This window comes from Alexandromys fortis, unplaced genomic scaffold (assembly GCF_014885135.2).
Source record: "Alexandromys fortis isolate MF-2015 unplaced genomic scaffold, M_Fortis_MF-2015_v1.1 scaffold_64, whole genome shotgun sequence".
In the NCBI taxonomy this organism is placed as follows: domain Eukaryota; kingdom Metazoa; phylum Chordata; class Mammalia; order Rodentia; family Cricetidae; genus Alexandromys; species Alexandromys fortis.
The window spans coordinates 3,007,417-3,030,577 of record NW_026067976.1 but is presented as its reverse complement, the minus strand read 5'-3'; the positions used below and the strand labels follow the sequence as shown (position 1 = coordinate 3,030,577).

The 23,161-nt window shown below is 38.5% G+C and overlaps 1 protein-coding gene across 3 annotated transcripts in view; it reads left to right on the top strand.

Moving 5' to 3' along the window:
• The window catches only part of Dennd4c (DENN domain containing 4C), a 97,304-nt gene that overhangs the window by 57,597 nt on the left and 16,546 nt on the right, over window positions 1-23,161 (top strand). For 2 of the 3 annotated variants that reach the window (XM_050157360.1, XM_050157362.1), the window contains 11 exons: window positions 1,864-1,899; window positions 1,991-2,121; window positions 4,285-4,417; window positions 8,359-8,565; window positions 9,803-9,931; window positions 10,873-11,017; window positions 11,262-11,408; window positions 15,231-15,350; window positions 16,272-16,418; window positions 19,059-20,218; window positions 22,493-22,670. In XM_050157360.1, the coding sequence (XP_050013317.1) occupies window positions 1,864-1,899; window positions 1,991-2,121; window positions 4,285-4,417; window positions 8,359-8,565; window positions 9,803-9,931; window positions 10,873-11,017; window positions 11,262-11,408; window positions 15,231-15,350; window positions 16,272-16,418; window positions 19,059-20,218; window positions 22,493-22,670 (2,533 nt within the window). The remainder of the gene's footprint in view (window positions 1-1,863; window positions 1,900-1,990; window positions 2,122-4,284; window positions 4,418-8,358; window positions 8,566-9,802; window positions 9,932-10,872; window positions 11,018-11,261; window positions 11,409-15,230; window positions 15,351-16,271; window positions 16,419-19,058; window positions 20,219-22,492; window positions 22,671-23,161) is intronic. The other variant, XM_050157361.1, reaches the window with a different exon arrangement.

Sequence of the window (23,161 nt, the reverse complement as noted above, 5' to 3'; positions counted from 1 at the left end):
ATGAAGACAGATGTATGTATGTTATGTGTAACAGAACTTTTCTCTGTGGTATCTACTTGCTACTATACTTGATTTACTTTTCTCTTTGAGCTTGTTCAGTGTTAAGAATGTATCCTCACCTTTCTAACTCTTGCTGGTTTTTTTTTTTTTTGTTTATTATAGATGGATTTTTCTGTGGGCCACCAGCTCATGAAAAATGACACAGAGACTTATTAATTATGAAAGCTTGGTCTATAGCTTAGGTTTGTTCCCAAGCTCTTATAACTTAAATTAGCCCATTTCTATTCATCTACACGTTGCCAAGTGACTCATGGCTTTACCTCTCCCGAATGTCTGTTCACTCTGTGACTGGCTGGCAATTTCTTCTTCCCCAAAGCTCTCTCTGTCCAGAAGTCCTGCCTATACCTCATTCCTAGCTATTGTCCATTTAGCTTTTTATTAAGCCTATCACAGTGACACATCTTCACACAGTGTAAAGAACAGTTCCACAACAGCTAAAACATTTAGTTTTAGCTAAATGAACAGGAAGCGATGAGTTTTAAAAAGCTATGGATTCATGCATAATGGTGCACTGTGCCTTCTTTACTGTCTTTCTGAACACTTGCTAACATCTGTAGAGCTTTCTGTTATTGTTGATGGTTTCTTTTGAGCCAGTCTCTTGTGACTGGATTAGCTTTGAATTTACTGCATAACTAAGAATGACTTGAACTCCTTATCTTCCTGCCTCCACATTCCAAGTGATTTCACAGTTTTTCTAAATAGATTTAGGAGCTTATTTGTTTAAACAAATCATATAAGATTTGAGATTGTATCCATAAATGGTTGAATATTATGTTTTAATTTTTATTGACCTTCAGTGACTCATATGCCTTAGAAACCATGTTTGCTAAGGTTTATTTGTGAAATAATCTATTAAAGTCAAGTATGATGACACATACCTGCAATCCCACTGCTAGAGGCTAAGGAAGGAAGATGGAAAGTTCAGAGGCAGCCTACACTATACTATACAGGAAGTTCTGTGTACTTAGTGTACAAGACCAGCTGTGGCTACAGCTGTCTCAAAGAGTGAAAGAGAGGAAGGAAACAAAGGAAAGAAAACTAATGAAAAGGAATAACCTGTTGTGTAAGCCACAAGACAAATATGCTTTAATCTAAGCATATGGGACGTAAAATACATTCTGAAATGTCTTTGTGTACCCCTGATATTGGGAAAAAAAGGTTTATGTTTGTATTTGTCAGTTGTATGCACACATGTGGTAGTGCACATGTGCAGAGGCCAGAGAGGGATGTTGGGTGTCCTGTACCACTCTACCATGTTCCTTTGACATAGGGTCCCTCGCTGAACCTGGTGCTGGGCTGGTGTCTCTGCTATCCTCCTCCCCCACTGCACTGGGGTAACGGGCATGTGTAGCTGCCCTGCTTCTTATATGGGTGCTGGGATCCGAACTCAGGTCTTTGTGCTTGTCTAACCAGTGTTCTTAACCATTGAATCCCTGCTCCAGCCCTGAGTTTCTTCTTTTTTTTTTTTTTCAGTCGAGTATTCCTAACAAGTGAACCATTTCTTCAGCCCTGAATTATTATTATTATTATTATTTCTTCTATCAGGATAAAACATTTTTAAAAACTATTGAATTCAGGGCTGGAGAGATGGCTCAGAAGTTAAGAGCACTGGCTCCTCTTTCAGAGGATTTGGGTTCAATTCCCAGCACCTATATAGCAGCTCACAACTGTCTGTAACTCCAGTCACAGGGAATCTGACACCTTCATACCAATGCACATGAAATAAAGTTAAATAAATTATTAAAAAAAAACTATTGAATTCAGTAGAGGTTTTTACTAAGAATTTTTCTTTTCCTCTTTCAGTTGTTTCCAGATAAAGGTGTAGAGAAAACAGACAAGGTATGATTTTTTTTTCTTATATTGAAATGTCAAGTTTCAGAATTAGATATTGCTTATATGCACATTAATTGGAGAACATGCTTATTTTCAGGTTGATTTGGATTCAGCAGAAGACACCAGATTGATAGAGCTAGATGATTCACAGAAAAGTGAACACACTGTATTTATAATGCCCCCGGAGCCACCTCCTGATGATGGAAGTCACTTGTCACCTCAGTACAGGTAGCATGAACTTTTTAAGAGCTACTTGGACATAGGTAATTTTAGTTTTTGCCATTACTAAGAGATGCACTTAGTAATGTGTGTAGGGAATTTCTATGTGGATACTCTAACATTCTATGGAGTTGCCACCAGGCATTACAGCATAGGACAAGTGTCCTCTCGGAAGGGAAGTCAGACGTTAATATCATTCACTTAAGTGTTTCACCATATTTTAGTCTTTAGAGTTTCTGAAGAAAAAGTTTTGGTTTAGTTTGGGTTTTTTGTTTGGATTTGTTTGTTTTTGAGATTCCTCTACTAACTTTAGTTATAAACCTGTAAAATTTTTGAGGTAGTGAGATAAAGAAAACATGAAAGTAGAGGGCTAGGGATCATTCTGTGTTTAAGGAAAACCTAACAGATAGGATTTAGATGAGAATCTCTTCAGAAATTACAATGAATTTGTTTTCATTTTATAATCATCATGGTACATAGTTTAATAAACTTAAATGATATGAGAAATCTAACATGGTTTTTGTAATAATCTTTGTTTTATTACTAACTTCAGATATGTGTGTATATTATAAAGATGAGTTCCTTTTCTTTGTAACCTGTTTGCCTTTAATGACAGGTCTGAACATTATTCTGTGCTATCAAATTTTTTCCTCCTTTATGATTTTAATGACCACATTGTATGCAGTTACTGTAATGAATTTACCTTGTTTCCTGTGGATTTGTTCATAGTTCTTTGTATCTTTGCAGACATGTTTTTTTGTTTGTTTGAGGCTATATTTCTATAATGATTCTCTAAAGAAAAGTCAGGGACCTTTGTAAATAGACTGTAATCTCAATAGGGCTAAGTGAGACTGAGTTATACCTGTAATTGAGTGTCTTAATCAAATGCTAGTTTGATTTGATGCCAAAAAAGAATTCATTTTTATTTTGACTTGTGTGGTTGAGGCTTTTAGTTCTGACACATAAGGCACAATCAAGTAGGGAAAGGTAATCTTTCCTAGAAGAAAATTTGCCAAAGTAAATCAAACAGTTTCCAAGGAGATTCAGTCATACAAGAAAAAACAAAAAACAAACAAACAAACAAACAAACAAAAAAACCACTTAGCTTTTTTAGCATTCAGAAAACCGCACACCATAGTGTTGAACAGAAGCATTTTAACTTACCCACTGGAGGCTGAGCTGCACTGCTGGAGTATTTGTTAGTATACCCATTTTGATGACATTTGCTAGTGATTAGAATAAGTTCATTTTTTCCGGGCGTGGTAGCGCACACCTTTAACCCCAGCACTCAGGATGCAGAGGCAGGCAGATCTCGGGAGTTTGAGGCCAGCCTGGTCTACAGTGTGAGTTCCATAGCAGCCAGAGCAACACATTAAAAACCCTTACTTGGGGCCTGGGAGTGAGAGGGTAGAGGGGGGAATGAATTGAATGAATTGGGGGTGGACAGAATTGGACAGATAAGTCCAGTTCTCTTGAGAAATACTGATTCAATTTAGTATTCATTTTAAGGAATTAAGCAAAAGTATTATCAAAGATACACATACAAAGGAAATTAATTGATGATATTCTAAAATAACTGAATAATATCCAGCAGTGTAAAGAACTGGTTAAATCATAATAAAAAATAAAAAGACTAATTTTTAAAATACTTACATAAGGCCGGGCAATGGTGGCGCACGCCTTTAATCCCAGCACTCGGGAGGCAGAGGCAGGCGGATCTCTGTGAGTTCGAGACCAGCCTGGTCTACAAGAGCTAGTTCCAGGACAGGCTCCAAAGCCACGGAGAAACCCTGTCTCGAAAAAAAAACCAAAAAAAAAAAAAAAAAGACAACCTTGATTATAAAATATACTAGCTGGTATTTCAAATTAATTAAACTTGAGCATATGGATTTTATTTAAAGAGTTATGAATTTCTCTTTTTAAGTAAGAAGTCAGAGATATTTCTTTTCAGAAACTGGTTGAAAATAACAAACAGGTGGGAGCAGTTAGAGTTCCATATAGAACATTCTGTAGCTTCTAGCTGTCGTTTCTCATATTTTGAAACAAATTGTAAGGAGTTTTCAAGAATATTTATTGGATATTTGAGGTTTAGAAAATCTTACCCGAATACTGAGTGGTTGAAGAAATTGGTGGATTTTAAATCAGCAGTTCTGCTTTTGATTTTTATTTTAGTTACACATGCTTTCCAATATTGGATCGTAAGCTTTTTGACAGCCCACAAGAGCTGAAACTGTGCTTCAGTAGACATCCTCCTGGGAGCAGCATCACAAACAGTCCTGCTCTTATGGCTAAAAGAACCAAACAGGTCAGATCCTCCCTACCCACCCTTTCCTTGTTCAGTGAAAATGTAAAACGTGTGTGTGACATGCAGCTTGTGGTATAGAATCCTCAGCAGCCCTTGGAAGGCTCCCTGTGGCTGTCATGAGTTAAAATCTATTTCTTGTATTCTACTTGAAATTAAAGCTGAAGTTTAAAGCACTCATTTATATTTAAGAGTAGTCTTGGGAACCAAACTTGACTTAAGAAAACAATATAACTTTTCTGGACATGGTAGCACACACTTTGAATCCCAGTACTCAGGAAGCAAAGACTGGAGGGTCACTATGAGTTTGAGGTCAGCCCGATCTATACAGTGAGTTCCAGGCCAGCCAGCACTACATAGTGAGACCCTGTCTCAAAAATTAAAAGAAATAAAATAGAAGATATATAACAGCCTGACAGTGGTGGCACATGCCTTCCTTTAATCCCAGTTCTGGGAGGCAGAGACAGACAGATATCTGAGTTCCAGGTCTCCCCACACACACCTTTATTGTGATATAATCCATATACCTCACAATTTACCCACTTAAAGGTAGCTTCTCTTCCACTCTGGGACTCAAGGTTGTGCAGCCACCACATCAGTTAATTTTAGAGATGCAAATAACTCATAACTCCAGAAGAAAAGTTCACATCCTTTAGCCATTAGCCACTGCAACCTTTCTCGTAAAACCCTCTGTAATCATTAGTCTGTTTTCTGCCCCTACAGGTGCAATTTATTTATTCTAGGCATTTCATAAAGTAGAATAATGCAGTATTTCATTGTGATTGTCTTCTTTAACTTAGTATCATCTTTTCATCCTCCAACATGCATTAGTGTTTCATTTTGACTGAATAATATTCCATTGCATGCATATAGTAGTTTTTCTGTTCATATGCATGCAACAGTTCTTTTTGTTGGCTACTGTGAATAATGTTGATGTAAGTATATGTATGTGGTTACCAAGTTGATGTTTGTTTTCTTGTCTTTCTAGTCTATCTAATAGTAGAGCTGCTATATTTATTAAATGATAATTCTCTGTTGAATCTTTTAAGGAAATGCTAAGTTGTTTTCCAGAATGACTACACTATTTTACATTTTCATTAACATTGTGCAAGGGTTCTGATGTAACATGGAGGGGGGGCCTGCTTGTTGTTTCTGTCCTCCCACCAGGTACCCCACAACTGTTTAGCCCCAAAGAAAAATCACAAATAGGTCTCTATAAGTTATAAAGCTGATTCTCTATAAGTTATAAAGCTGATTGGCCCATTAGCTCTAGCCTCTCACTGGCTAACTCTCACATCTTGATTAACCCATTTTTCTGATCTATCTTAGCCATGTGGCTCAGTACCTTTTTTCAGTGGGGCAGCTCACATCCTGCTGCTTCCATGGTCTGGGCAGCAGTGGCAGGAATCAGCTTCCTCCTTCCCAGAATTCTCCTGTTCTTGTTACATCATTTCTACTTCCTGTCTGGTTTTCCCACCTATATTTCCTGCCTGGCCAATCAGCGTTTATTTATAACATGGTTGACAGAATACAGACAATTCTCCCATACCATTCTGATATTACCATTTCATTTTTAGTTCTTATTTTCTGCCTTTTAACAATTACTGCTATCTGGTGAATATGAAGTGATACTTCACTGTAGCTTTGATTTGTATTTCCTTTGTGTTTTATGTACAGTACAGCAAATACTACATAAAGGGGAGTTAAACACAGGACAGCCTAGATAGATATCTTACTTTACTGCAGCATCTGATATAGAAATAAGGGATTAAGCTATGATGAGATGTATTAAAATAATGTCCTTTATACACTGATATTTTGAGGTTCTTCAGAATAAGTTGAAATTATGATAATTCTTCTGCTGCAGCCTCCTGAGTATTGGGACTACAGGTATAAACCACAGTGTCTAGCCTTGGACCAGTTATTTTTAAACCTAAGAGAATCACTGTAGACAATAAACTCAGAAGGGAGAATTAAGTGGAAATCCGACAAGAAATACTCTAGGACATCTTAATTGTTAGTAGTGAGAAGAATGAGAAAAATACTGCTTCAGACTCAAGGAGGCCTGAGAAATGGAAGGTACCTGCTGTGCAAGCCTGAGGGCCTGAGCTTGTTACATAGGCCATCAAAGGCAGAAAGAAGGAATGGTTCTACAGCATTGTTCTCTGACCCCTGCATGTGAGCATAGCCCGTGTACATACATATGCCCATTTTACACACACACACACACACACACACACACACACACACACACACACGCATGCACGCATGGTGTGCACTAAAAAGTTAGGAGTATAGAACCAGACACCATGGTGCATGCCTGTAATCCCAGCATTTGGAAGCAGGAAGATAAGGAGTTAAAATGGATATCATACACTTGCCAACAGATAGTGTAGAATAGTGTAAAATGTTACTGTAAACTCAAGTTTCTTAAACTTTTTTCACTTATGATCCCTTTTTACCTGAGAATTTTTTATGTGATTCCAGGCAGCATAAATTTTTTTAAAATAATAATATAATTATATATGTAATTTTACTTTATGTTAGCAACCAGAACAAATTTGCATGCGAATGAGACGAATGTCCGTGTTCATTTTGACATGCAGAATCAAATCTAGACAGAATACACAGCATGTTCAGTGTTTTTCAAGGTTGACCAGGACTTTGATTTTATACTTCAGTGCTGAAAATGCCACTTTACATAAATATATAGTACAAAATAACAAAGATATGTTTAGGACCAGTTACTGGAAATTCTGTCTTAATCCTAAGCCAAGTCAAGCAGTGACTTTTTGTTTTTAAAATAAAACTCAGATCAGCAGCCCATACAACAGTTTTTAAAAGTAAAACATTCTGATGCAATACAGTCCAAAAGTAAAATTGGATGTAGCTCAGTAGGTGAAGCGCTCAGTCTGCAAGCATGAGGACCCGAGTTCTGGCCTCAAAGCCCACGTAAAGAGCCAGATGGGGTGGTGCACCCTTGTAATGTCATTACTGGGGAGGTAAAGTCAAGAGAATCCCTGGAGCTTACTGGTCAGCCATCCTTGTCTAATCAGAGAGGCCCAGGTTAATGGGAAAACGTACCAAAAAATAAAAAGCAGGGTGGATAATACATGAGAAGTGATACCAGAGGTTGACCTCTGACCTTCACAGACATGTGCACACAAATATGAACATGTGTCAAAAAAAAAATCCTTGCTTGATGTTTACGTACTGAGGAATTGTCATAGGGAAATAGTAATTTTTTTTTCTTTCTGCAATTGGGCCATTGTGTTTTTATAAGAACAAGGAACTACATGTGTTATAAAAATACTAGATTCCTTACATTACACTGTACTGAATAAACAGTACCTGTTGGCATTTTTGATGTGATAGCATGTCTGATGCAGACACATGATGGAGACATGGAATCTTTATAATCTGATTTTGAATTACTCTTTGGTCATTGTGTACCCAGATAGTTTACCATTGCCATAGTTTTCATGTCTCTCAGATTTACTTATACAACTCCCATTTAGGGTTATGTCCTCAGTTTAAGAAGCTCAAGTTTAAGTTCATGGAATCATATGGTACAGAACTAAAACTATAAAGTGTTTCATTTTTAAAATCTAAGTTTACAAACAATGCTGCTATGAACATAGTAGAGCATATACTTTTGTTGTATGATAAGGCCTTTCTTGGGTATATTCCCAAGAGTGGTATTGCTGGGTCCTTTGGGCTGACGAGGGAGGGGGACTTGATTGGGGGAGGTGGAGGGAAATGGGAGGTGGCGGTGGGGAAGAGACAGAAATCTCAAATAAATAAATAAATAAATAAATAGAATGTTAAAAATAAATAAATATGAAACGTTAAAAAATCTAAGTTTACATTAAAATTTTCCCTTTTTTTCTTCTTCATTCATATAATGGGTTTTGATGAATACAGTGATATTATTCTCTTTATAGGAGATAAAAACAGCTCATAAGTTGGCGAAGAGATGTTATATGAATCCACCGCAATGGGCCAAGTGTCTTTTCAGTCACTGTTACAGCTTGTGGTTTATCTGTCTCCCTGCCTATGTTAGAGTTTCTCACCCTAAGGTCAGAGCGCTCCAGCAGGCATACGATGTGCTTATAAAGATGAGGAAGACAGACGTGGATCCACTAGATGAGGCAAGTACAAGACAAGCTGTTACCCTTTTTCTTTTTTTGCAATGTAGTGGATGAATTGAGGGCCTTGCTTGTGCTTGACAAGTGTGATATATCCCTCGCCCATGCTGATACATGTTGTTTTGTAATTTTAAGTATTTGAGTCTACCAGTTATGGTGATACACGATTATAATCCTAGCACCTGCGAGGCTGAGGCAAGAGATTGTCCCAGCTGTCAGGCTGGCATATCCTGGACTATGGAGCAACATCCAATCTTAAAAATAAAAAACATAAAGGAAGGTAGGAAAGTTAGTTAATTTAGCTCTTAGTCAGCCAGGCATGGTGACACACGCTTTTAATCCCAGCACTTGGGAGGCAGAGCAGATGGATCTCTGTGAGTTCCAGGCCAGCCAGGACTGTTACACAGAGAAACCCTGACTTGAAAAGTGAGAAAACAAAGAAAAAATTAGCTCTTAGTCATTTTAAGACATGCCCAGGGGCTGGAGAGATGGTTCAGTGGATAAGAGCACTGCCTGCTCTTCCAAAAGTCCTGAGTTCAATTCCCGGCAACCACATGGTGGCTCACAACCATCTGTAATGATGTATGGTGCCCTCTTCTGGCCTGCAGACATACACACAGACAGAATATTGTATGCATAATAAATAAATTAAAAAAAAAAAGACATGCCCAATCATTTTCATGAAGCAGTTATGATAAAACTATCATTCTGTTTCATGGTGCTAATACATATTGTTTGTTCAGAATATTTGTTACTGAAATCCTTTCCTATGCCTCTGTCAGTCTTTTGACATTAGTTTACAAATCCCACCTGCTAAACAGCCATCCTGAAACTCCTGTTCCTTTAGCATAGAACATAAAGGATACTGATTGGGGCAAAGGATATTTTAACCATATATTTGGTTTTAGAAATGAATTTTTTTTTACACTATGGAGAATAGTAATCATTTTTTTCATAGATTTATTTTCTCCAAAAGATGAGATGTGCCTGAAATAGTTAATACTGTTAATTATTATCTATTAGGTTGAATAGGATTTGTTATTTTATTTTATTTGTTTATTTGTTTTCTAAGACAGGAGTATTTTGTAACCCAGGCTATCCTAGAAGTCCCTATGGGAGAATGGTCCTGAACTCCTCCCACATAACCACCACTCCTGGTTACATAGTGTCTTTAAATTCTCTGTAAGTCTACGTAAACAAATAATGCTAAAGACTAATGCTTTGCTGTTCCTTTTGGTAGGTGTGCTATCGAGTGGTGATGCAGCTTTGCGGACTTTGGGTTCATCCTGTGTTAGCAGTGAGAGTCTTATTCGAAATGAAAACTGCTAGAATAAAACCAAATGCTATTACTTATGGCTATTATAATAAGGTAAGTTGTAGTAATGCTAGGCAGGGCACTATATTTTATTTATTTTTTTTAATTTTTATTTTTCCATTGAAAAATTTACACTTCCTCCCCTCCTCCCATTCCCCTCCTGCTCTCTCCCTCCCCCTCCCTACTTAAGAGAGGGCAGGAACCCCTGCCCTGTGTGCATCACTACTTGTGAGTTCACCTCTTTGATTCTGTGTGAAAGGCAAGATCCTGTTTTACCTAACATAATGTCCTCAGGGTTTCTCTGGTTTATTGTGAAAAGATTTAGGTTTTTTCTTTTTCTTTTTTTTAAGCTTAGTGTTTAATTGCATATATATGCCCCATTCTCTTTATCCATTCCTGGACATTAGGTTGGTTCCATATCTTGGCTACAGTGAACTTGGGAGTACGGCTGCCTATGTGAAATACTGATTTCACTTCCTGTGGATATATACTCAGTAGCTTAAGGGGTTTGTTGTTGTTGTTGTTTGGTTTGGTGTTTTTCAAGAAAGGGTTTCTCTGTGTAGGTTTGGAGCCTGTCCTGGAACTAGCTCTTGTAGACCAGGCTGGCCTCACACTCACGGAGATCCGCCTGCCTCTGCCTGTCAAGTGCTGGGATTAAAGGCATGCGCCACCACCACTTGGCCAGTTTTTAGCTTTTAAGGAACTCTCATATTGTTTTCCTTTCTGGGTTTACTAATTGATACTCCCATGGTGCAACATTTTCTCCACATAGTCATTCTCTTAAACTTAATTTTTTTTAAAAATTTTAATTTATTTTAAATTTTTACTATTTATTTGTGTTGTGGTCAGAAGACAACTTTTGGTTCTTTCCTCCGACTTAGGGTTCTGGGGTATCAGGCATGAGGCACGTACAGAGTATGCTTGTGCCCACTGTGGCAGCTTACTGGCCCTAAATAACTTTTGTTTTTTAATTTTAACTTTTCTTTTACCTTTAGGTAGTTTTGGAGAGCCCATGGCCCAGCAGTACTCGCAGTGGTATTTTCTTATGGACGAAAGTACGGAATGTTGTACATGGTTTGGCCCAATTTAGGCAGCCACTTAAAAAGACTGGGCAAAAATCACAGGTCTTTTCAGTATCAGGTAACACATGTGATTGGAAAGATGTTTTTAACTATAGGTTTACAGACATGAAGTTTTAATTTTATGAAGTAGAAAGCTCAATTCTGTTTGATATTTTCATTTATAACTAAACATAGATTTCCTTATGTTTTGGTCACAGAAATCTGCAAAGTGTTGTGTAATTATAAATTAACTTGGGCCATTCGTGTGTAGTTTCAGCAGTACCAGTACATGAATTATTGAACTACATTGTCCTTATCTTTAGCTCCCCAGAATGCTGCAGGTGGAAGTGATGGGGACACAGTGAGCCATGGCAGTGTGGATAGTTGTAACGATGCTAACAGTGGGGAGCACACAGTCTTTGTCAAAGACTTAATCAGCCTTGATTCCATTGACAATCACTCTAGCACAGGTACTAAAATCTGTATTTACTAACCTTTCATTTACTACTGTGTAAATGTTTCTTTTTCAAAAAAAAAAAAACCAAAACAAAACCCAAAACTATTTTCATAAAGGGAATGCTTTGAAAGTAGTATATATTGCTGAGAGGCTTACCCTTCTGCACTTAGTTCCTGCAGTTTCAAACTGACTTTGGGGTGCAGTGTACATTGCACTAACATGGTATGCTCATATTTGTTCACCCTAAGTTTATGAAATTGTCTGAGACAGTTGACAGGGACACAACTTAGTAAATGTGAACATTACTGACAAAATTTATAAATCTTTTTCATTAAGTTGAAATTTTAACTTATAATTTTGAAATTATGGGTGCCTGAAAAGGGAAGAAAATAAGTCATTTTGAAAAAGGATGTGTGCATTTAGGACTTGTGTTTGTAGAAGTAGAAGCAGCTTACATGTGTGTAGCCACAGGCACAACCTCTGTTGAAGTCAGAGTGGCTAGATTGAGAGCCCCCTGGGCGGTGTGTGTGCTACAGATCCTCCTGTGTGTGTTGTCTGGTTGCTGGTATCCCAGGCCTCCTTAAGAGTCCAGTCTAGTTCCTGTGCTCCCTCTGATGACCTTGTCTCAATGACTGAAGTTTCCTTTTCTCTGCTCTTTGTTGCTCTGCTTTTTATTCTGTGCTGTTTCTTGGTGCTGCATTTGTCCTGGGCTGTCAAGGTGTGGGGCAAACAGACTTTTGTGAACTGAAGCTATGGATACACGTGTGCTTTAATTCTACCCTTGAATGTTAACCACTTCAGGTAATTTCCCATTTATTAGGTTAAAGTTTGCTGACATTCAAGGGTGGGGGAAAGATACTTGATTGTATTTTTTAAGTTTATATTTTAAGGGACAGTTTTCAGTTTCTTGGCTTTTCTTTAGATAAGGGTAGCCATATATAGGCTTTCAAAAATCTCCATGTAATAATTTTTGACCAGTTTACAAACATTTGTTATCTTATTTGGAAATAAAGTATGTTTTGCTGTAATGATAATTTTAAGATTTGTTTAAGTATTGTTACATGAAATGGTATCATGGGTTTGAAAGAATCCATTTTTCAGTTGTTTGAGGCACTTACTTCTTTCCACAAGTCTACTTAGCTTTTGTGCCTGCAACTGCCTTGCTACAATTACAGAAGTGCATGTGCACCACTGAAGACAACATGCGTCTGGACATTGCCGTCCTGTTAGTAATTCACCTTTTCAACCCTGCTGTAACTTAACAAGAAACTTTTATAGGACTTTTTTTTTTAAAAGATTTTGTTTTATTTTATGTACATGGGTGTTTGTCTGCGTGTTTTATGTGCGCACTGTGTGTGCCTGGTGTCTTGAGGAGGCAGAAGAGAGTCTGGAGTTACTGAGCTACTGTCTAGGTGCTGGATCTTCAGCAAGAGCAGGAAGTGCTCTCAACTGCTGATCCTCCTTCTTGCCTACCTCCCCCTGTGACTTTTGTTTTAAAGCTATCTTGTTTCATCTTTTATTTTTCCTGATACTTTGTTATATTAAATTTTCATTTATTGTGTATATTATTTGAACAAAATAATGTTTCTCATGATATTTTCATATGAATATATAAAGTTATTTTAAAGTTAGCTTTATTTATAAAGAAGGCTAAGTATGTAATTTTGTTATAAATTCAGTTTATGAGGAATACTAATGAAAGGATATACATCTTCATCTTTCCTAATTCCTCAGGTTTTTAAAATTATAAAGGCAACTTAATCTTTTACTGAAAACAGAAACAAAAACAATATCCTAGTATTTTCTCTAGCAATTACGGTAGTTAGGATGGTACTATAAAACCTTTTCATACATTTTTAGCTTTGTTGTTTTATTTTGTATGTGTAGATGTTTTCTGCATGTTTGTCTGTGCATCACATGTATGCCTGCACCCCCCGAGGCCAAAAGAGAGCATCAAATTTCCTGACACTGGCCATGTGGGTGCTGGGAATTAAAACTGGGTCTTGTGAAAGAACAACAGTGCTCTTTACTGCCAAGCTGTCTCTCTCAGCCCGTTAGCTGAATTTCTAATGACTAAACAGTAGATACTAAATGGCCAGTGGCCGTGTGTCCTAGGGTTTCTAGTGGAGCCATATAACACTTGTAGTCTTCAGCAGCCTGTTGCCTGCACTCATTTCTTTAAGCATTATCTTGTGGAATCGTTCCACTTTGTGCCCACACAGAGGCACTGAGCTTCTCAGGACTCCTGGTTTTACTCTTTCCTAGTCTGTTCAATTCATGACACCATATTTCAACAACAGACTTTCTAAGGAAACCAACCAAAAAAAATATTATTTGTTTGGTCTGGGGTTGGGTGGGGATGGGTGGATATAGGCAGTGTGCCATCGCACTAGTGTGGAGGTTAGAGGACAACTTGTGTGTGTTGATTCTCTCCTTCCACCATGTGAGTCCCGTAGTTGACAGACTTGGGGCATGAGCCATTACCTGCTGAACTCTTTTATCAGCTCTGAAGTTAGTGATTCTCAATAGCAGTGATTCAGGACTCCAGTACCCAGTCCCTTCTCCTTAGTCACCTTTTACCTGACACAGTTTCTCGGTGTTTCTTTCTGACAATCTCATGTAGTTCCGGCTAGCCTGGAACTCATAGAGATCTACCTGTCTCTGCCCCCTAATGCTGGGATTAAAAGTGATCACCATACTTGGATGATCAGTATTTATTGGTTGTGACTTGTTAACCTTGTTGGAAGATCCATTTTGTTTTGTAGAATGTTCTATAGTTGGTGTTTTATATTTCCTTTTGGTTAGCTTAGGTTCTCAGTATCCATTCGTGTGCTGCATATGTGAGGTTTTGTGCCTATCTGCCCTTCATAAGTAGTATTAATTTTGGTCCCTTGATATCCGTGTGGTCTGGTTTCTCAGTGTGTAAATATCTTACCTCATTTAGATCATAAGCTATTTTAAGGGGACTGGGTAAACTATGAGACCATGTAGTAATATCTTATTTTTTTAATTATACTTTTTTAAATTAGCATCCATTGATGATGTTCTCTGAACCAGTCTTTACTACGGTAGTTACAACTTGGTGATTTTAGTCCTGTGTTTAGAAGATGGCATTCTAATATTTTCAGGACAGTCTGTTCTCTTTTTTTCTTATCATCAGCCTGGGTTTATTGATTGCTGTATTACCCATTCTCAGGTCACCTCAGGGTTGGCCCAGTGAGTGTTCCTTTAGATTTGGTTATTATGCCTATTAGGTGTGTGTTATAGTTCTTTCTGGGGCAACAAACCCCCTGCCTCATTTTTGTACCTCCCTTGCTCAGCTCAGGAATTATTCTTCGCTCCCTTGCCCCAGCAACCCCCAAGTTGTGTTTAATGGAGACTAGATTTTAGAAATCCAAGTCCAGATCTCAATGTGCTTGCTGCTGCACCAGGTATTATGGCACTGCTTTTAGACTTTCCAGCCCAGGACTGCAAACATCATATGCAGATGTTTTCAAATGTCTCTGATTCCAAATCAGTGCCACAGGATTTTTTTTTTAACCTTTGGTTATTTCTTTTCTTTCTTTTTATTTATTTATTTATTTTGTCGAAAAAAATTTCTGCCTCCTCCCAAATTGCTTTTAATTTTTAGGTGAGGAAGAGAAGGTCTGGTACTTTCAACTGTGGAACTGTCTTCAGTATGTCCTGCTCTTCTCAGCATTGTTTATCATTATTTTTGAAATGTGTCTTGTGAGAGTTATTTTTATTTTATTTATTTATTTTTTCTGTTGAGTTTAATTGTATAGATCTGTGCCATTTTCTGTTTATAGCTGTCTTTTAAACATCTTTTAAACAGGTGGTCAATCTGACCAAGGCTATGGGTCCAAGGATGAGCTAGTAAAGGAAGATGCAGAGGCTCATGCACCCGAAGAGCATGTGCCACAAGAACTGGCTGCCACAGAGCTGCACATCGAAGGCACGTGCTGATGCTTGTGAGCTTTGTATAGAAGCACGCTCAGATTGTTTTATCATACTTGATCATTTCAGCAGTAATTAAGAACTTAAGACCTACTTCCTAAAGTAGACTCTGATAATCTCTAAGGTTTAGATTTTAGCAGACTTCAGAAAGTTTGTAGATCATCCTTAATTTTGCAAAAAGTGCCATCTGTTGGGTAATTTTTGGCAAAACTAGGACTAAATTTTGTCCTATTTTGATCTTGAGCTGCTGTTTCTCCTTCCTCTGTCTTCAGAGTGCTGAGACAACATGCATATGCCAGTCACTGTGCCCAGCAAGCAGTAAGACCAAACTTCTGAGCTATCAAAACTGACGCTTCCTGTTCTTTTCCCTCCCAACTCTGGAACTGAGGGTTATTCCTTCCCAGTCTTAGAAGGCAAACCCTTTGCGTTCTCAGGTCATGGGTTCCTTTGAATTCCGCATCCCTGCTACCTCCCCACCCCAGACAGAGTTTCTCTGTGTAACAGCCCTGGCTTTCCTAGAACTCACTTTATAGACCAGGCTGGCCTTGAACTCACAGAGATCCACCTGCCTCAGCCTCCCAAGTGATGGGATTAAAGACATGTGCCACTGCACCCAGCTGTAGCAGTTATTTTGTGCTCTACAGTTATAAATAAGCTACTTGACAACGGAAGAAAGAGAAGTCAAGGCCAAGGGCGTACTTTATTTACTTAGAAATGTTCAAGTCCCTATTATTGAGTAAATGGTCGGTCAGTACTCTTAGTATTTATGGCATAAAATAAGCCAGATAGAGTAAGTCAGTGAAGAATAGTGATGTATTCATCCTACTTGAAGAGAGACTACATCCATTTATAAAAATCTCTGGTTTCTGATAATTATTGTCAGAGTAGGCATGGTAACATTGAAAATTTTTTTTTCCAGAGGCGTGTGATGTGTCTGACATTGTCTCAAAACAATCACAGCCTAGTCCAGAACCTCAGAGTCCTACTGAGCCTCCTGCATGGGGCAGCAGTATTGTGAAAGTTCCATCTGGGTTATTTGACACCAACATCAGGACAAGTAGTAATGGTAAGTAGAAAGTGACCTCCACCACTTGGGAGACAGAGTCTCATCTTGCAGTCAAGATGGGTTTCTCCACCATGCTCAGCTACAGTGTCTTTAATGATACTAATTTTGCTTGTTTATTATAATGGGCACACTAGGAAGCCATTATTGAGCCTGAATTCTGTAAGTGGGCTAAAATTAAAGTTAAAATCTGTGACTCAAAGGAACAATTGAGAGCCTTGCATGGTGGCACACATGCACAAAAGTAATATGGAGTGATAATTTAAAGTAGATCTGAGAAAATATGTAAGTTATATGAAAATGTTATATAGGGGAATTGAGCCTTGGTGTGTTTTAGTTGTCTCCTGTTTTAACTTTGAAGGATAGGTATGAAGTATGTTTGTTAACTCAGTGTGCTTTTCTTGCTGTATTGCCTGGTCTTTTTGGTCATTCTTTTTCATTATAGATAATGGGATTGCTATAAAGTCTCCTGTGCTTGTCAAGAACAGAGGCAGTGATGTGAACAGACTCCAGCACTGGGGAGGCAGAGGCAGGCAGAGCTCTTAATTTGAGGCCAGTTTGGTCTACATAGTGAGTTCCAACATAGCTAGGACTATACAGAGAGACCCTGTCTCGAATGAATGAATGAATGAATGAATGAATGAATGGGATTGAGGCAGAGTCTTGGTATAAGTAAATAAACAAACAGGTAAGTAAATGAAGAGATTGAGGCAGAGGCAGAGTCTTGATACAGAGTCCAGGCTGGCGTTGAACTGGCAGTGATCCTTTAGCTTTCATCCTTTGCCACAGTAATTTACAAGCATGGACCAACTACCATGCCTGACTTGATATGCTGTATCTTGTTCTTATAAGATCTATTCCATAAAGAAAGGAAGAGGTGGTAATGGGACTTTTGATACTGTATCAGTTTCATTTTAAAATGAAAATAAACTGTGCTAATAAGCTGTGGAACTACAATGAGAGCCTGAATACATTTTTTATTCTTACACATGACATCCCTACTGTAGTTTCCTTCCCTCCATCCTCATTCTCCCTTCCTTTGCATCTCCCCACTCCCCCAATCCATTCCTTATCAGTTTCCCTTAAAGAAAAAAAGTGGGCCTTCCAGGGATATCAACCAAACATGGCACAACAGGTAAGACTAGAGAGCCTGAGTAATTGTGAAGACCTGTTCCTCGTGTATTGAGAAAGGCGTCAAAGCAGTATAATTTTAGTGTAGCAGGTTACTTTAATTCCCCTAAAACCTTTTGAAACTTTTCTCAGTGCTTGTGGCTAACTAATCAACATGTTATTTTATTTTATTTTTTTTAGTTTTTAAAGAACAATTTAGTATAAATTACTTTTAAAAAGAAACAGTTCACAATTGATAGTTAATAAAGCCAGTTTGAAAGAGTAAAACTTAAGCGAAACACTCAAAGACACAAAATGAACCTAATAACTTTTTTGCTTTTTCTGGGGCGGGGGAGGTTATTTGAGACAGAGTTTCTCTGTGGCTTTGGAGCCTGTCCTGGAACTAGCTCTTGTAGACCAGGCTGGCCTCAAATTCACAGAGATTCACCTGCCTCAGGCTTCTGAGTGCTGGGATTAAAGGCGTGTGCCACCACTGCCCAGCTTTTGTTGTTTTTGTTTTTTGGTTTTTCGAGACAGGATTTCTCTGTAGCTTTTTGGAGCCTGTCCAGAACTCGCTCTGTAGAGCAGGCTGGCCTCGAACTCAGAGAGATCCACCTGCCTCTGCCTCTCAAGTGCTGGGAGTAAAGTGTGCATCACCACTACCTGGCACACACACAAAAAAAAAGACCATTTGCTTTCATAAAGCAATCGTTGGTTTTTCAGACGTCCGGCATGTTTTTGTTTATCTGCTCTAATGACTCAGTCTCTTTTGTATGCCATTGTTTTCAGCACCTCATATAGTTAATAACTAGTAGGCATTCACATTTGTTGAAGAATCAAATATAAAATTCACTCAAGATTTTACCAGCCTTCTTAGAATTTTCTGATTTTTAACTTTAAAGCAGTTCTTTTTACTTTGATATAGTAATGCTTTGGCTGTAACAAATATGTGATTTCTCCATAATTACAAACTTGTTTTGTATAGAATAAATCCCCCTACCCCTGTGTGTGTGCATGAGCACATGCGTGTTATTAAGCCCAATCCTTTTTTTATGCTGAGTAAATGTTCTACCACTCAGCTATATCCCAAGCTTCCTGGCAAGTATTTGCTGACTTGGATATATGAAAGTTAAATTAGAAGAGATTATTTCTTTTGGAGCCTGCTATTTAACTCAGAATATTTTTCCTAAATTGACTCTTTAAAAAGCAGAGGCGTATGTTTGTTGATAAGGGTGAGCAATGCAGGTATATATATAGACTGCATGTTTTCACAGATATGTCTGTACATAGAGGAGGGTTACCTGTGAGAGTCAGGCTTGGATAGGTTTGGGGTGTACTTTTCCTGCACACCTTTTCATAGCTTCTTAATGAAACCAGGCATCCTAACTGCTAGACCCCACGGGAGATGCTGCTGCTTAACACTTTCCAGGTTCTCTGTAGCTTTACTCTGGGCATAATCAGAACAGTAATCATTCTATTTGTTACTTTAGAAAATACTGATATTTCACCTTACTATATTACTGCCCCCTTTAGGTAGTACATCAAATGTGCTATTTTCTGCTCAAGCTCCAGTTGAAGATGCCGTCTTTGGTGAGGTTACTAACTTTAAGAAGAACGGTGATAGAGGAGAAAAAAGACAGAAGCATTTCCCGGAGAGGAGCTGTAGCTTTAGTTCTGAAAGTCGGGCAGGGATGCTGCTTAAGAAGAGCAGTTTGGATCTGAATTCAAGTGAAATGGCTGTCATGATGGGAGCAGATGCCAAGATCCTCACAGCAGCACTGACATGTCCTAAGACTTCTCCACTTCATGTCTCAAGAACTCATAGCTTTGACAATGTTAATTGTCATCCAACTGATACGAGGACTCGCATGTCGGAGGGCACTTGGGATGTTGAGCACAAAGCATCTCCTGTGCTGGAGATGTTGGAGGAAAGCCAAGAACTCCTGGAATCTGTGGTTGATGATACTGCTGCAGAGACTACAGCAAAGGTTATATGTGACAGTCTGCAGAATGAGAGTAATAGCAGCCAGTCCAGAGACAGGAAAGCGGGATCCAAAGATACCGTGAATAAGAGAAGTAGTTCATATGCTGTTGGAAAAACCAGTGAGAGGAAAGGTGTTGAAACTGGACTAGATCCTTTGTCTCTTTTAGCCACGGAATGTGTAGAAAAAACTTCTGATTCTGAAGAGAAGTTTTCTCCAGTAATTTCACGTAATTTGGCTGATGAAATTGAAAGTTACATGAAGCTAAAAAGTCCTCTGGGTAGTAAATCTTCTAGTATGGAATTGCATGGAGCGGGAAACCAAGAGCCTGGCTCCCCTGCTTCATTTGCTCACCGTTTAGAAAGGAGATCGAGTCTACCTTTAGACCGCGGTCCACCAGCCCAAGACGGTCCAGACACTGAGAAAAGCTCCCCTGCAGCGTCCAGGTCTAAGACATTGACTGGGCGTTTCAAGCCACCAACTCCTTACCGTGCTCACAAAGACCGGTCTACTTCCTTATCAGCGTTAGTGCGTTCTTCACCAAATAGCTCTCTGGGTTCTGTAGTAAATTCTTTATCAGGTCTAAAGTTGGACAATATACTCTCAGGGCCCAAGATAGATGTCCTAAAATCTAGTATGAAACAAGCAGCAACAGTAGCCAGTAAGATGTGGGTGGCTGTTGCATCTGCCTACAGCTACTCAGACGATGAGGTAAGAATATACTACTGCATAGTCTGATGTAGGAATGCTTGTAGTGCCTTTACTTAATGTACAAATTTGTGTTTGTATAATCTAGAGATTTCTGCTAACAGTATTTTTATATCTTAAAACTTTATACATGTTCTGTTTTATAAGTGACTTAAGACAATTAATGATGTAAAAATACAATGTCAGAATTGCCAGACATGTTGGCACTTACTGTAACGGCGTAAATGAATGCAGACAGATTGTAAAAATATATACAGCTTTAATGGGGAAATAGACTTACAGAACCACCGTTCAGCGGAGACCAGGAAAGCAGAAGGGGCGGCTGGGAGCACAGGCGCCAGATTTATAGGTAAACATTAGCCCGAGGCGAACATGCCCCCTAAGGGGCTGGACTTATCCCTACAATTTACCTATAATCTCAGCACTTGGGAGATAGAGGCATGAAGATCAGGAGCGCAGGGTCATCTTTGGATATGTAGTTACTTAAGACCAGTCTGGACTACATGAGATCCTGTCTTAAAAAGGGGAAATGGGAGGTTGGAGAGGTGGCTCAATGATGAAGAGTACTGGCTGCTCTTCCGGAGAACCTGGATTCAATTCCTGGTACCACATGGTAGCTCACAGCTGTCTGTAACTTCAGTTCCGGAGGATCTTATACCATCTTCTGATCGCCACATTTATTGTACACAAGTAGTACAGACATACATGGAAGCAAAATACCCATGCACATGAAATTTTTAAAAATTTAAAAACTAACAAAAATAACATTAGAATCGCTTTATAACTCCATAAAGAAGTCTAAATTAAAACTTTTGAAAGCACTTATAGTGTTTGAAATTATAATAGCATCATTGTTATATTTGCATAACATTTTACTTTGTTTCTCTTTGGGTTTTAGAGATGGGAGCATCACTGTGCAGGCCAGGCAGACTCCAGACTTATTCTCCTCCTGACTCAGCCTCTTCAGTGTTACTTTTGCTTGTATTTACCACCCCACTTTCAGCGGGCACTTTCATCTTTACATGGCTTTTACATGTGTTACCCCCTTAATATACATGAAATCACCCTGTAGCTTATTCCATAGATATCGTACAGCATGATTGTCCTTAAAACATTGTTGTGGATAAACTTAATCATTAGATTTTCTTTTTGTAAAAATGGAAATAGAAAAAAAACTACTTATAGAAAAAAAAAGCTGTAGTTTCTCCTTCATGTGCACAGAATTGTATGATACTTGAGTACTTTAAGATAATTCCAGGTTGCTAAAGCTTTAGGCAGTAACAAAGAAAGAAGCGAGGAAAGGAACTGGACAAAGAAGGCTATTGAGGGAAAGCATCTAGGAAAAGTGCTAACTGAATAAAAACTACAGGATTAGGACAACAAACTCCTTTTTGTCTGTGTGGTACCAGAGCCTTTGTACATGCAAGCCTAGCATTAAAGCATCTAGCTTCATTCTCAGCCTTTGGTTTTGGAGAACTTCACAAGATCGGTCCACACAATACCAAATGACTTTAAAAGGGTGTTAACCTGGTTGACTTGGTAGAGTGCCAACCTAGAACATAGAGCTAGCCCTTGGTTTATCCTTTGGGGTGTGTGTGGTTTTTTGGGGGGGGGGGCAGGTGTTAGCTGAGCATTATGAGAAAGAACAGAATGAACCATTTTATTTCTGAAATGTTCTCTGAAATTATTTAGAAAAGATTTTTACATGGTCATTTAGACTCGGACTCTGTTAGTGTAGATTCTAGTAGAGTCACAGCGCTGGAGAGTTACTCATTAGGTTATAGGACATAAGTGAATAATTAGTTCACCTAGGGTACAACTCAGTCTTTTTTTTTTTAAACAAAATATTTATTTATTTATTATGTATACAGTATTCTGTCTGCTTGTATGCCTGCAGGCCAGAAGAGGGCACCATACATCATTACAGATGGTTGTGAGCCACCATGTGGTTGCTGGGAATTGAACTCAGGACCTCTGGAAGAGCAGTCAGTGCTCTTAACCTCTGAGCCATCTCTCCAGCCCCAACCCAGTCTTTTTTGAAGTATGTCACTTGGTGAGGGGACAGTTTTTGGACACCCCATCTGGGGTAGGTCATTTTTTTTTAATATCTTAAACTGTGTAAGTTTTAAACGTCAGTGAGATGACTTTAAAGTTTTGGAAAAAAAAAATAGAGGTTATTTGCTTTAAGATGTGAAGTTTGATTCTAAAAGGAGTAAAAGTGAGTATATTTCCATTGCAGAAGATATTTATGTATGTGGGTTTTTATTCTTTTTGAAGGAAGAAACTAATAAAGATTATAGTTTCCCAGCCGGCCTAGAAGATCATATACTGGGAGAGAATGTATCGCCTAATACAAGTATCTCAGGGCTGGTTCCCAGTGAACTTACCCAGAGCAACACAAGCCTCGGCAGTAGTAGCAGCAGTGGAGATGTTGGGAAACTTCAGTGTCCAACAGGTATGGGGAAAAGTGTCCTTCGTGTCTTGTCTTTTGCTTGCTTTTGCTTATTTGTGGTGCTGAAGATTGAATCAGGGCCTCTGCATACTGGGCAGCAGTTTTACCACTCGAATTCAGTTTTAATTTAAATGCCTGTAACCCTTGATCCCCACATATCCATTCTGCTCTGATTTTATGTATCTCAAGTACTGTTACCATGTATTGTCTACCGAATCAGTCAGGGAATAGCTCCCCCTCTCTTTCCCTCTCCTCCGCCTTTAGCTAAAGCCTTTATGACTGAATTTATGAAATGGGGTCTTGGAAATATGTATTTCTTTAACTAGTTCTGTGGGTAAATCAGTGATTGAAGGATTTTAAGGAATACAATTGCAATTTCAAGAGAGGGAAAATTTTTACCTTTTTAATTAAAAACAACTGTTCTTTTTTCTGATTCTTTGAGACAGAACCTCATCACATAGCGCAGGCTTGCACCCATAATTCCCCTCTCCATG